General features: G+C 43.9%; 1 protein-coding gene across 1 annotated transcript; it reads left to right on the forward strand.

Annotated features, from left to right (window-relative positions):
• The first annotated feature begins 9,754 nt into the window (after positions 1-9,754).
• On the forward strand, positions 9,755-14,191 carry irak4 (interleukin-1 receptor-associated kinase 4). The gene is made up of 12 exons (XM_084452604.1): positions 9,755-9,839; positions 9,934-10,101; positions 10,277-10,422; positions 10,611-10,784; positions 11,114-11,274; positions 11,374-11,438; positions 11,896-12,010; positions 12,104-12,213; positions 12,445-12,628; positions 13,155-13,217; positions 13,434-13,592; positions 13,983-14,191. Exons 2-12 carry the CDS (start codon positions 9,935-9,937, stop codon positions 14,052-14,054), a joined length of 1,416 nt encoding a protein of 471 aa, XP_084308730.1. The 5' UTR covers positions 9,755-9,839; position 9,934; the 3' UTR covers positions 14,055-14,191.
• The last annotated feature ends 205 nt before the right edge of the window (positions 14,192-14,396 follow it).

A 14,396-nucleotide genomic window follows, 5' to 3' on the forward strand; every position in this document is an offset into this window, starting at 1 on the left:
CAGGCCGGGATGTCTTGTGCTCTTCTGAGACGGACTGAACCAGAGAGTTGATCTGCTGGATCCTCTCCTGCAGGGCCAAGTCGCTTCTGACTCATCTGGTTCCATATCATCTTGTTCCATATCCTCCTCTGGCTGTTCTCTAATTAGGAATCTTGGATTGAAAATATAAAACAGCAACATGTAATCATGCTATGCCTGGGTCTAGTTTTCTCTTATGCAGGTGGAGGCAAATATCAAACACAAACCCAGTGATGGGGAAAGTTGGCAATGTTGTAAATAAGATGTTAGTATTCCAGCACTCTCCACATGATTTAATCAACCTTTTACAAGTGATATAGTATGAATAACTCGAAACATACTAGTTTGTAAAAAGCTGATTTTGATGTCTCTTCTCATCTGTCAATTGACATTAATTCCCCGTAAGCGACCATAGAGGACATTTATCCTTCCAGACATTGATATTCAGCTCCCTTTCCAGTAGGCGATAGTCTTCTCAGACAGGAAGATGGGGCAGGAAGTACCCTGCTGCTCTGCTTCAAGCCCAGAAAAGCTTGTTTGTTGAATGACTCATGAAAGGACGTTATTCCTCAAGAATATGTTTTAGTAGTCTCTACTCATATCTCCCCTCTCTCTCTACTCTACCCCACTCCCCTTCTCTCTGTCTCTCTCGTGATACCCTTGTTCTCCCTCTCCCTCTCTCTCTCTCTCTCTCTCTCTCTCCTCTCTCTCTCTCCTCTCTCTCTCTCTCTCTCTCCCTTCCTCTCCCTCTCTCTGCGTTCTATCACTTCTGTACTGTCAGGACTATGCTTGCCTTGTTCTGGTCTCTCTTTCTGCTATCTCTCCTCTGCTGCTCTGTTCTGGGATGAGCGGCACATCTGTCTGTATTTGCAGTCTGGCGGAGAGATTAGACAGAACAAAGTGTACTACTATTTCACCTCTGACCTTTCTCTGCCTTCTGAGAGGACATCAGAGGTAATGGGCTGATGACACCTTCCTCGGTCAGACATCACAAGAGATCGCTCTGTTACCTGCAGACATTACCTTTCACATGCTGGGTGACCCTTAAGTCTTTACCAACAGACCGGCCCACAAGAATACACACTTGAGCAAATATAGTGAGCCCCCTCTCCATCAAACTCAAGATATATGACCCATAAATGCCTCTCTGGTGAGTATCTCTCTCTCCCAGTTGGTGATGTGTCATATATCCCCTCACCTCACATTGTCTTCCTCAGCCCTGAGGAGATGTCTTAATGGAGGGACTATGGCTTTACGACATGACAAGTGACGATCTTTGACATCTATGACTATCTCATTCCCATCTTGTATTGAGGAATCAAGCACAGATGTTACTTGTTGCGGGGTGTGTTCATATCTCCGAGGATGACTCTTGATGACACATCAAAGACATTTCCTTGTATTCTGCTGGTGGTCCTGGAGGTCTGGTTGGAAGGTCCTCTGCTATCTGGGGCCCTAATCTGGCTCCTCTCCCTCCCATGTCTTGGCTCCCTGTCTGGAAAGACCAGGAGATGCGTCTTCTTCTCTGACAGCAGACAGCAAACACAGTCCTGGCCTGGCCTGGCCTAGTCTGGCGGCATCACTGATACTATCTAGACACTCTCGACAGGAACAGGGACAGACAGGGTGTAGCCAGAGACAGGGAAGAGAGCTGTAGGGTTTGGGGGGTGGGGGGGGGGTTGAAGAGACACTCAAGGTGAGCTGTCTGGGTGTAGGCCTCTGGAGGGTAAATGGTTTCCAGTAAACTCAGTTAACCTCGGGGAGTTTGGTTCGCCTCTACGCAGAGCTGTGGACAAATGGAACACAGACACACAGATGTTTAGAATAGTCGCTTCTGCCATCAATATGCATTATCGTGTTAAAAGGCTATTGTTAAAGGGCCAACTTTGGCTCCTCATCCAAAGACCAAAGACTGTAGGAATGATGACAATCTTAGGCTTGTAATCTGCTGAACTGAGGTACATTTCCCAGCAGAGCTCCACTCCTGTTTGCAGTTCTGTGTCGGGGTACTGGACTGACACCGCTGATGGGACTAACTGCTAGCTCTCTTGTGAGCTACTCTTTAATTACACCATGTAGCAATCATCACTCCATCCCAAAGATGCTGATTCAAGTTAAAAGCATTCACACTGGTAATCTAGCAGCGTGCATGGCTATTTTAAACGTCTTGTAACTCGTCTAAATGGCTTTTTTTGGTTCAGCACAACAGTACCTCAATAGCTTTCATAAACCTGGGATGGAGGTTTTCAAAACCGTGCCAACTGGCAGTTATCCAATTGGACAGAGAAACAACTTAGCAGTCCCTAGCACCATGTTCTATAAACAGAGGTGGATTTATGAAGTATGTTACAATCCAACACCCGAGTGTTGCCTTAGAACACCCCTGGGTTTAGGTGACAGCTAGTCTGTGGAAAATGGTGGAAAATGAGGCCCTCTACAAGCCTTGCTTTATGCGGCAGGTTTTCCAAAAGGTGCAAAGGTGACATTCTGATTGACTGGAGGCCAATTGAAAGACATTGGCCTTCTCTGGAGAGAACCACGAAATGAGTTTAACATCAGTTGTGAAAGGATAAATATGTTTTGAGATTGGAATGGTGAAACGTCTCAGTGGTTCTGTAACGCTGCATAAGACTGATCAAACATGTACATTTTCAAAGGTTATCCCAGTCCGCATCTGGCCCACACACACAGGTGTTCCAATAGCACATACTGTATCCTGACAGGTTGGGATGCTTTGATCCAATGGGCAAACTGCAAAGAGGAGTTATGGGCAAATTGGAGGCATTGCAACACCATATCAACTTTCCACTCACCCATGGTATGGACTATACCACTATGTCCACCATTGTGTTGATTAATCTATAAGAATAAGAATAAAAATAAGAATATGAATATGAATACAAAAATACGAATAAGAATAATGCACTTTATTTGTATAGCACCTTTCATCCAAATAGCTGCAGCTCAGAGTGCTTTACAACAGAGAATGCACATGCACGGAGTGCTTTACTTAGCTCACCTTAAATAGACATAAAATAAACAAAAAGTAGGGAAGTAAGATGGAATATAAACACAATAAAAGATAAAGATAAGAATTCAAGTTAAATACAGTGTAAAATAACAATTTAATAAAGTATTGTACTGGAGAGATATACAATAAAAAGGAAAGAAAAGTGCAGTAGCTTGCAAGTGCAAAAGGAGCTAGTTAAAAGTGAAGAGATACAGTTTTAGATTTCTTTAAAAACTATTTAATGAGCTGGTCATAGTTTGTCTGGTTGGGGATATGTTCAATCCTCCATATCATTCAAGGACCACTGTTCTTCTAGATCTTTCCACTCGGCCACACAGCCATTAAGACAGTGTATCCTAAGGATAAGTGTCGGGATTAGGATGACTCAGCATTTGGACGCTTACATGAGCTTGCAAGGTATTAATGATAAACATTAACGATACGCAAGAGAAGGCTTTGGCGTTTGGGATCAGGGAGGAAGTACTGTGGAGCGTCATCAAGTGAATAGAAAGCAAAGGTTCATGGTTCAGAGTAGGATGTGTTTCAGGCGTATGCTCTGCAGGGCAGTGGCAGCTTATCAGTACTAAATAAACCCAATCATGGGATTTACAAGATAGGAGTTTGATATTTGCCCTATATACCCTTTTACTATCCCACTGAGATCTTGTAGGTAAAGAATATGGGCCAACCTCAGGGATGGATATATTATATGACAATGTCAAACCTATTCTATTGTTTACTATACCTTCCTCAGGCATAAAAGCCATTAACTAAATCCATGCACAGTACATGTTCATACTGGTTTCCAGGGGAAGTGGGGTTTAGACGTTGCATTGTATTATAGTTTGAGGAGTTTACCACCTGTGCCTCTTCTTTGTCATTGTTGAGCCCCTGATATTCTCACGAGTAAGAAGCTTGAATTTGCTTTGAAGTCTCAGGTACAGTAGGTATCGTGTAACCAGTTCTCCTCGGGATATTTATTCAAGCAAAATTACTATCCGCCTCCTTTCAATGAACTACAACTGTGGTGGCAAGTAATTGCTTGGTAAAACAATTACCAAAAGAGAAATACTAGCAAAAGATCAGAAGAAAAGATCAGAATATAGACCTTGTACAATATGACTTAAGCTACAAGGGACAAATTAACATTATTGCAACAAGGGGGGGGGGGGGGGGTCTTTCAGGGGGGTTCCTATGTCCACCTGGAAAAGAGAACTTCAACCAGACTGAAGAAAATATCTTGCTTTCTTCACCAAATGTTTCCAGATATTATGAATAGTTAAATAGGTCTACTATTGAACACTTTTATCCTAGTGTATTCACTGTATAATGATGCATACATTTAAAAGGTTCTCAATGGGACTTGAGTCCTTGATGCGTGAGTTAACCACCAAGTTCAACCATATGAGCCCCACCAGACCAGTCAGGTCCGCGTGTGGTCCACAAGTCACCTTGAACAAGGAAAGCTCAAACCTATTATCAGTATCATAACACGTTTTTTGCACCACATCTTATCATGAACTCCATCTGAACACACATTGTGCAACACAGATATGGAGAAACCAACCCAGAAAAAACACAACAAACAAACAACAACAAACAAACAAAACTGACCCCCGCACGGGTCACAGACAGCCAACCAGAGTGAGTCACTGTCAACAGGGGACCATCCACCTTTCTTCATTGAAGAAAGGTGTTCTTCTCTAACAACAGCATGACAACTTTGAGTTGGCACTTTCCTCTGTGGCTATCCTTTGTGGCTGTGGAGATCAGCATTAGTATTGACGAGCGCTGGATTACAGGCCTCCTGTTGCGATGTCAAAGGGCCACGCTGGCTCCTTTCACCTCCGGCGTCTGTGGAAAAAAGCATCAAACGCAGGGGTTACCTGGCTTCCATGATTTGCTTAAGAAGATCAGTAGGTCTTTTGAATGATCTGGGTCTCTCTTGACTCGCATACCCCTCTATGCCTATGGATTAGGCTGTGGTCTGTGTCCTGCCAGGTCCTTAACCAGGAGCAGCTCCACAAAAGGACCTCTGAAGACGTGTGTCCTTCACAATGCCAGTTATAAACCGAACCTTCTGACCACAATGGACTCTGGAGTCGAGTCCTCGGGAACTTGTTGCCTTAACAATGGAAAGAAACTCTCATTTAAATGCACATATTCCTTGAGTATTAGAGAAACTATTGCTCTTTCGACTTGGTTGGAATATTGTGTGAGTTTCTGGCTTGTTTTCTGGATGACATTAAATTCAAAGTCCCGTGAAGTATTCATGGATTTTTTTTTTGTACAAAGTCTACTATCTTATAGACAGTCCTCAGAGCAGTAGTGTAGCCAGGGAGTGTGTTTTTTTTCATGACTCCGCTTCATTGGGCAGATAATTTGGGATCCTGACCAGAGGTTTCTGGGGAAATATGAGAGGCCAACTTCCTGCAGTTGTGCAACGCCTCAACGGGCTGTCACTCAAGATGTTGCCATATCAACGCCCAAACAGACTGTCACTCCAGCTGCAGCCATACCATTCCTGGGACGTCTGCTCTGATGAGGTGTATGTGTGTGTGTGTGTGTGTGTGTGTGTGTGTGTGTGTGTGTGTGTGTGTGTGTGTGTGTGTGCGTGCGTGCGTGTGTGTACTAGTGTGTGTGGGGCACAGGGGGAGGCATATTCACCAAAACAGCTGCTCCAGATGTTTCCCCTGGACATGCCTCAATCCATGGAAGAGGAATGGGCCAGCACTAGCTGTCAAGTTAGCTACCCCTGATACCTACCCAGGTAGTGTTAGGCTGCACACACACGTTTGCTAGTCCTCAAATTAGCTCACTAACTCTGTTGCCACAACACAAAGTAGTTTGCTTTGCTTGAACTGCTATGGTGTGGCTGCAACCAATATTGCTCAACATGAAATCTAAGCAGTTTTTTATGGTAACAGTATTTCTTTACTTTATGTTGAAGTCTGGGGATGATTTTGAGACGTTTGGTCTCTCAGTGTTCTGGGACAAATTCATGCAGGCCACTACTGCCCTCTAGGCCTTCCTCTGGTCCCTACAGTTGGCCAGTCTCAATTCATACAAACAGGATGTGATGTTGAAAAGCATGTATTGCAGTGTGTGTGTGTGTGTGTGTGTGTGTGTGTGTGTGTGTGTGTGTGTGTGTTTTGTGTGTGTAGAAGTGAGTGAGTGAGTGAGTGAGTGAGTGAGTGAGTGAGTGAGTGAGTGAGTGAGTGAGTGAGTGAGTGAGTGAGTGTGTGTGTGTGTGTGTGTGTGTGTGTGTGTGTGTGTGTGTGTGTGTGTGTGTGTGTGAGTGTGTTAGCTTTCTTAAGGATGACAATAAACTACACCAATAAAATTGAAAACTACACCAATAAAACACATATTTAAAACACAAACATGTCCTAAACATCAGTGTTCAACATTAGGTCTCCACATTACAGTACTTAAATCGGATTAAAAAACGGTGTTTGGTTGGAATTACGGGAGAACGATACAAGACTATTGATGGTTAGGTCTGGAATCCAGCACAGGTTTAGCAGTGTAGTAGCCTGCAAGACCAGGAACACAGACGGGAGAAAGAGAGGAAATGAGAGCGTGATGCTGGGGCTGAGGACCCCCTACGGAGAGCTCTCAATGCCCTCTAGTGCAGTGCTGCCAAGGGCCTGGTACACAAACACAGAGGGCATACAGGCATACACTAAAGGTCCTATGGTTCGGAGGCCATGCTCCATCTATCTCCTGGTGCTCCCCTCTCTGTCCGAGTGAGCCGTCCCATTCACTAGCCTCATTGGAATTCTACCATAGAGGACCTCTGATGATCGGCCTATTGCACTGCCTGACAAGAATGCTGATTTGCATGCTGCCCTTGTTGATGCACGCCCTAAAATACAACAGCGCAGCTACCGAGATGCAGGCCAAGAGAGTTAAATGCACCTGTTCAAGCATCAAGGTGTGCGGCCAGCGCATGATTCTGAAAGCACAACAAGCGCGCATTTCCAATGTACACAAACAGAGCAGGCAACATCTAGGTCTCCTCAGCGTATGCGTTCCAGCCTATGTTTTCAGTTAGAATAGGGGTGAGGCATCAACAGGAAAGACTGGCTATCATATGTGATGTGTGATCTCCGATGGTAACCTAGCAACCCCTAGGCCCCGCCTCTTGTTGTTCACAGATGTCCTGCCGTCATCACATGACCTATTATGACCACTTCCTCCACCCACTGGGCCCGTCCCTGGTGATTTAAACTACTCTGGCACCTCTCTCTCCCTGGCCTTATTCCTGAGCAGCAGGGGGTTCCTCTATCCCCAGGGCTGAGACACAGCTCTTCCCCGTTTCTGAATATTAGAAATACTGCCCTTCAAAGACCAGTCGTCTCTCTCTTCCTTGATGTTTCTCTATCCCTCTCTCTCTCTCTTTATCTCTCTCTCTCTCACTCTCTCTTTATATATATATATATATATCTCAATATATATATTCTCTCTCCATACTCAGCTCCAGTGCTAAGAACAAAGGAGGAGAGTGGAGCTGGCCTTGCTCCCTGTCTGTGCGTGTGAACCGTGTGAGCAGTGCAGGGGGATCCTCGTCGTGAGGTTTGGGGAGGCACGCAGGAGACAATTAGGAACTTCAAAGGGCCCCCTTGTGCAGGTGTGAGGGCGGTCTGACACACAGCTCTAATCTGAGGGCTGCTTGTCAGTCGCACGCCCCTGTCAAACGTGCAGCTCCTTTGAAGGTTCTCAGGCACAATGGCAATATCTTTACATTACAAACATCACACCTCCCGGCTCGCAACCTCAGGCTTTTGTCTACGCACGCACAAGGACGGGCACGTGCAAACATGCACACACACTCACAAAACGGCATGCACACAAATAAGTACATACACAAATGCAACACATGCACATGCTGATTTTTTACCAGAGTGAATAAAGCTTCAATGATAATCTCAGGAATGTACGAATCTCAGAGAGGGGCACATTTTTGTCACCTCATAGTTAAAGGTTCTAATTATTTTGTTTCATACAAAAAAACTTTTTTTCTCTAGCTTATTTATACATATCGTTTCTACACTTTTAATTCAATCCTCATGCATGTAATCTTCGAAGTTGTAAATAGTCCATTAAGATATAAAGTTGTCCCTGAGAAAAACAGTGTTCATAACAAAGTCTGACATGTTTAGTGTCATACAGACTTGGTAAACAGGATAAACTCTTGTCATGATGCATTACAATGACTTAGGGCAGCCACCCATTGTCAAAGTCAAAGTCAATGTCAGTTTTATTAGTCACATACTCCATTCATACAACTAGGCCTTTGCTGGGTGGTGAAATGTTATTGCTAGCTTAAGTGTGCTTAATAAGTAGAGCACACTTAGGAGCTGGCAATAACATTTCACTGAAGATCACACTTGTATGAATGGAGTATGTGACAAACTGACTTTGACTTGTGTGTGGCCCTCTAGTCGAATGTGCATTCCTTCTGATTGTACTTACTTTCTTACTTCCACTTCCATATAATTCCTATGTTTCCAGGGCTAGGGGCCACACACACACAGAAAAACACACACACGCACACACACACACACAATACACACACAAACACACACACACTTGCATGCACACACAGTTACTTATCTCTTAAGTTACTTACCTCTGGCTACAGAGAGGACCCTGGGTCCTCCAGCAACCCCCATTCAGCCCGGCCACTGGAACCAAGCACATGGAACTGATCACGGGTCCCCAGCAGATACAGTACAAATAGCAACAAGCAGGCAATAAACAGAGCAAATTGTGCTAATTAATACAGAAAGAATGATTAATGGGTCTCGCTGATTTCCTGGCTGCATATAGGCTACATGAGCTACATCTGTACTGATTATTTCATCATATCTTGGCCATGCCAGAACGAATAGCTTATGCTTTTACTGTGCCAGGAGCAATTTATATATATATATATATATATATTGAGATGGAAAAAATGTCATCAGATGGTGATGAGGAAGGAGCAAGAGAAGCTCACAAGTTGTCTACAGGAGCTCTCCAGTAGTATATCCCTAGACTGTCCACAAGAGGGCACTGCTGAGAGCCACCAAATAGACACAAATCAGTGGCTAATCATTAACATATCGGGTCCAAATTTACTGGAAAATTGGTCAGATTTGGAGCAAAAAAATACTATAACCCTCACTCGAACTTTTTTTGTTGTTGTTAATAAAACTGCATTCTCTGCGCTGTGTAGTCTGCGCTGTGTTCTCTCTCTCTCTCTCTCTCTCTCTCTCTCTCTTTCTCTCTCCCTCTCTCTCTCTCTCTCTCTCCCTCTCTCTCTCTCCCTCTCTCTCTCTTTCTCCCTCTCTCTCCCTCTCTCTCTTTCTCCCTCTCTCTCTCTCTCTCCCTCTCTCTCTCTCTCTCTTTCTCCCTCTCTCTCTCTCTCTCCCTCTCCCCCCCAATTTCTCACACGCGCGCGCGGATTGTAGGCCTACGCATGCAATCTATCAAGGCTGTTGTATTGTTACAATTGTATTGTATATACATTGTATTGTTATTATACACAGCGAAAACTGCATTTAACAAACAGGCGCCAAAGGTAAACACCTGAGCATGGATGTATTAATAGATTAGAACGCACCTGACTAAGCACCCTTTTCCGCGTTGTAGAGTTTTACAGAATTAAAGGGGACGCCAGACAACAAACATTTGAGCCGACAACCAGTGCAATTTTACGTTTAAGGAAGTTGCGCAATAAGGGGAAGCACATTTTCAGAGCATAGACTAGGCTATCAAACTAGTCTGCTTACTTCAAATAATTTTTTGCTCGATTCTTTTTCAGGTAAGCCAAATGACTCGCCGTTGACGCTTTTGGGGGGGTTTCAGAGTGGGAAGCGGATTCATAACTCTTAATTGTAAATATGTCACGTTTACAGGATGAATAGATCTAACACAATAGCATCGTCCTCATTCGTCCGAAACCTCAACTACAGTATCCGCCGCACTCTTTCCGACTTCTTGGACCCTCAGGACAGTTGGAAAGATGTTCTGGTATCCATACGCAAACCCACAGGCGAGCCGAGGTACTCTCAGCTTCATGTAAGGTAGGCTAGGCTATTGGTTACATTGAAACATTACACTAAACATTACACTAAAACCAAATACCTGTTGAGGTCTACTAAACTAAACCACCTCTCTTTCTCTCTGTCTCTCTCTCTCTCTCTCTGTCTCTCTCTTTCTTTCTCGGTGTCTCTCGGATGCGCATCTTTTTGCTCACAGGAGATTTGAATCACTTGTTACGCAGGGGAAAAGTCCTACAATGGAGTTACTGAATGACTGGGGTACATCCAATTGCACTGTTGGGGAGCTTGTTGACATTTTACTAAGTCTCAAGTTACTGGCCCCAGCCAGCATTTTACTACCAGGTAGGCAACTGTAAATAATGAAGCGTAAATGAACTATGAAAACAAACCCCAGAGCCCTGAAATAGCATAAGGAAATGCCTGTTACATGTAGGTAAGATAGGGACTATTAACAAGTGCTGAAATGCAATTCCGGTCTCGGATATGATCAATTCATTGTATTATTTTCCTTCTTGTGTGATTTGGCCCAGATAAAGTAGAGCAATGTTCAGCAGCAGCCACTCTGCCAGATGCTCCGGCCCTTGATAAAGAGACAGTAAACAACCACACACCAACGAGACCCCTGGGAGAGACCAGACCCCTGGGAGAGACCGAGGGACAGCTCTCTCCTGTCAGCAACACACCGTCTGTGGACGTCCAGGATGGTGAGCATGCATGCAATTATTGTTAGTCGCTTTGGATAAAAGCGTCTGCTAAATGACTAATGTAATGTAGTTCGCTCTTCATGCATGTTACAACGTGTGAGCTAGTATGGAACAGAGAGCAATATGTAGTTTAGTGACATATACCACAACTGCAGGAAACTATTAGAAATGGTGTTTAATGAGGTTTAATGACTAAATGGATGATACTGTACTGGTCAGCCAAGAAATAAGCACACAACAGCCAGTAGATGGCAGCATCTATGCAGGGATTTAAAAACCAGTGTATTCAAAATGCAGTACAAACACCTATTATATTTGTCCATCCATAGGTTTTTTCAGGTTCTCATTCAATGAGCTGGAGAGAGTAACAGGAAAGTTTGATGAGCGTCCAATCTCAGCCGGTGGTAGCAGGCTTGGTGAGGGAGGCTTTGGAACAGTATACAAAGGAGTAATCCATGAGAAACCTGTCGCAGTCAAGAAACTCAATTCTGTAAGCTCATATTTCTCTTTATCATCGCCTGCCGACGTTCACTGCCTGACCTGCTCATCACCCAGCACTTATAAAACATTGGGATGGCCTCTGTTTCAGATGGAAGACGTTTCAGTGGAGGAGCTGAGAGTTCAGTTCAATCAAGAGATCCAAACTCTTATGACGTGAGTTTCTATTCTCGGCCTCTGTGTAGCTGCGCTGTCAGCGCCGTGTCATCTCGTAAGCAGTCCCAGCGAGATGACTTCACAGCCACCCCGGTTTCATTTCATTAGCGCGAGCAGCAGAGCATCAATCTCAATTTAATATGAAATGTCTTGGTCGAGGACGGGGACTGGCTCAGAGAGCTTGCTGCAGTTATGGCGGCTCTTGTTTAAAGACAGAATCAATAATGGCCGGGTTTCCTGAAACCCTCTTAGCGCTAAGAAGCTCTTTGAGTCTTCTTAAGACTCCCGAAACAAGCAAACAGGAGCCTTAAGAAGACTCAAAGAGCTTCTTAGCGCTAAGAAGGTTTCGGGAAACGCGGGCAATATTGTTTAATATTGTTATTCCTATGTGTGATGTGTCTCAGAGCCTTGTGATTGTTTAAGCATACTGGTTTAAGAGACCATTGTTGTCCCACAGGTTGAAGCATGAGAACTTGGTGAACATGATTGGCTTTTCCAGTGATGACCTTTCCCCATGTTTGGTGTATGTTTATATGTCCAACGGTTCGTTGCTGGACCGACTGGCTTGCTTGGTAAGCACACACAGTGCACATAGTTTAATTTTCACAGGAACTGGTATTTCTCTGTGGCATAATGCATAGTCCTGTATGTTCATGTGCTTGTAGGACGGGACCCCTCCACTTTCGTGGCACAGAAGATGTTTGATAAATGTGGGAACAGCAAGAGGCTTGGAATACCTGCACAGAAAGGACCATATTCACAGGGATGTCAAAAGGTATAATGGCCGGGTTTCCTGAAACCTTCTTAGCTCTAAGAAGCTCTTTGAGTCGTCTGAAGGCTCCCGTTTGCTTGTTTCAGGAGCCTTAAGAGCCAATTTCATTATCATTTTATGTTGTAAATGATTTAACAATAATTATAATTAAAGCATCTATCTAAATAAGTCATTATTGATCTAACAGTAGTTTATTAATATTAATGACTGTTATTAATCACGTATGTTTGCCAGTGGAAATATTTTGTTGGATGATGAACTTGTGCCGAAGATCTCCGACTTTGGTCTAACGCGAGCCTTGGCTACATCATCATCAACGATGATGACACAGAGGATTGTGGGTACAACAGCCTACATGGCATCAGAGGCACTCAGGGGTGAAATCACATCCAAATCAGACGTCTTCAGCTTTGGAGTGGTGCGTGGTTGTCCTTACCTCTGCTCTGTAATCATCCAGAGACCTGACACTGAACAGATAGTACAGCAATGTGGAATTGAGATCAACTCCATTTCATTAGTTTGTTATGGTAACAACAAAAAAAGACAGCAAAGAGAAGAAAAGATACTGTGGCAAAAATGCTAATGTTGACACCTGGCAATTTAGTTAGTGCAAGACTATTCCAAAACTACTGACACAAAATATTATTGTTGTGGACTCTCAGATTTGTGTAAATCATGTACACCTCTGCCGGTCTACAAAATTCAAGTTGAACAGCCATCTGCATCATATTCTCTGTGTGTAAATGTGTAGAGCACTCTATTCTATAGAGCACGCTATTCACGAATGTTGGCTGAGAGTATCCCGTATGACATCACTCAAGTAGACTTGTATGATGTCATCTCTGTGAGTACTATCTGGTATGCACACAATAGAACTGGACTAACGGAGGCCTTGTGTTGGCTGAAGCCAGGTGGTTAACCCCAGGTCTTTCTATCATCTCCAGGTGCTGTTAGAAATATTGTCTGGATTACCACCATTCGATGAAAACCGTGACCCTCAGCTCCTGGTAAGAGGCACAATAAGCTTTCTACATGTATATCCATCCATCCATCATTCTAGTATGATACTTGCAAAAATTAGTGTGTGCAAAAGCAGCCTTACGTAAAATGTATTCCTTAAAACCTTGTATCAGCGCTGTATTCCCCCCTGCCTGGCTGTCAGTGTGTCTTCCGCTGATGTTGACTCACGTGTGTCACGTGACGTGTTGCTTCTCCTACCCTAGATGGAGCTGAAGGCTGAGGTAGAGGAGGAGGAGCTGACTCTGAAGGACCTCCTGGATCAGAAGATGGGAGACGTGGAGATGCTACAGGTGGAGAGGACCTGCTCTGTCGCCTTCCGCTGTCTCTCCGACAAGAAGAACAAACGACCTGTGATGAAAGAGGTGGGAGATGTCATTCGTCATACTGAAATACAATGCAATACAGTATGATCCGATACTATGACAACGGAATTATATTGAGGATGTATTCATGTGTTATACTCGGTTATCCCAACAGTGCAACTCCTCAATCCTTACCGGCTATGCTAAGAATAGTCAAGCAGCTAAAACCTTTTATGTCCACTAACTATGAATACACAGAGCTGGAGACACGAGTATTGGGCTCACCGTCTGAATAGAGATAGCCTGGATCTGATATCCAGGATGTGACCCATATTTCCTGTCTCTCTGCAGCATTCTCAGGATTTGCCTGGTCAGTGTAATAACGTAGCAGGTCTTGGCCTGACTGACAGGGTTCTGCATGAACACAATGTTTACTCTCTCTTTGGACAGGTCCTGACGGAGCTTGAAGATGTCGTCAAAACCATTTCTCTGGAGAGGCAAAGCCAGGAGAGCCATGCTTAGCAGAGCGGGTGGACTGGCTCTCTGGTATAGTAGTAGCCACACCTGCAGTAAAAAACGGGCAAGATCTCCACATCATGGCTCTTATGCATTCAACAAAGGAGAATTACTTAGTATGAACTGTGGCCCAACAAGTATACAGTGGATGAAGACAATAAACAGAATATACATCTGAGTCTAAATATCTACATCTGAAAACCTATTATTGGTTGATACTGTATCACAAGCATAAGAATACCATCAAACAGGTGTGATTTAAATATTTTATTTTCCTTTTTAAAAAGCAACAATTTTAATTAAGAAACTGAAAAAAAGAGTTTCACTGTTATAACCATGACAGCGTGA

Source organism: Borostomias antarcticus (genome assembly GCF_949987555.1).
Source record: "Borostomias antarcticus genome assembly, chromosome: 18".
In the NCBI taxonomy this organism is placed as follows: Eukaryota; Metazoa; Chordata; class Actinopteri; order Stomiiformes; family Stomiidae; genus Borostomias; species Borostomias antarcticus.

Excerpts from the sequence above, each read along its gene's own strand:
- irak4 (XM_084452604.1), top strand. The coding sequence starts at position 9,935 with ATGAATAGATCTAACACAATAGCATCGTCCTCATTCGTCCGAAACCTC. Across the intron at positions 11,439-11,895 it reads GAGATCCAAACTCTTATGAC|GTTGAAGCATGAGAACTTGG; the intron begins GTGAGTTTCTAT and ends GTTGTCCCACAG. Across the intron at positions 12,011-12,103 it reads TGGACCGACTGGCTTGCTTG|GACGGGACCCCTCCACTTTC; the intron begins GTAAGCACACAC and ends ATGTGCTTGTAG.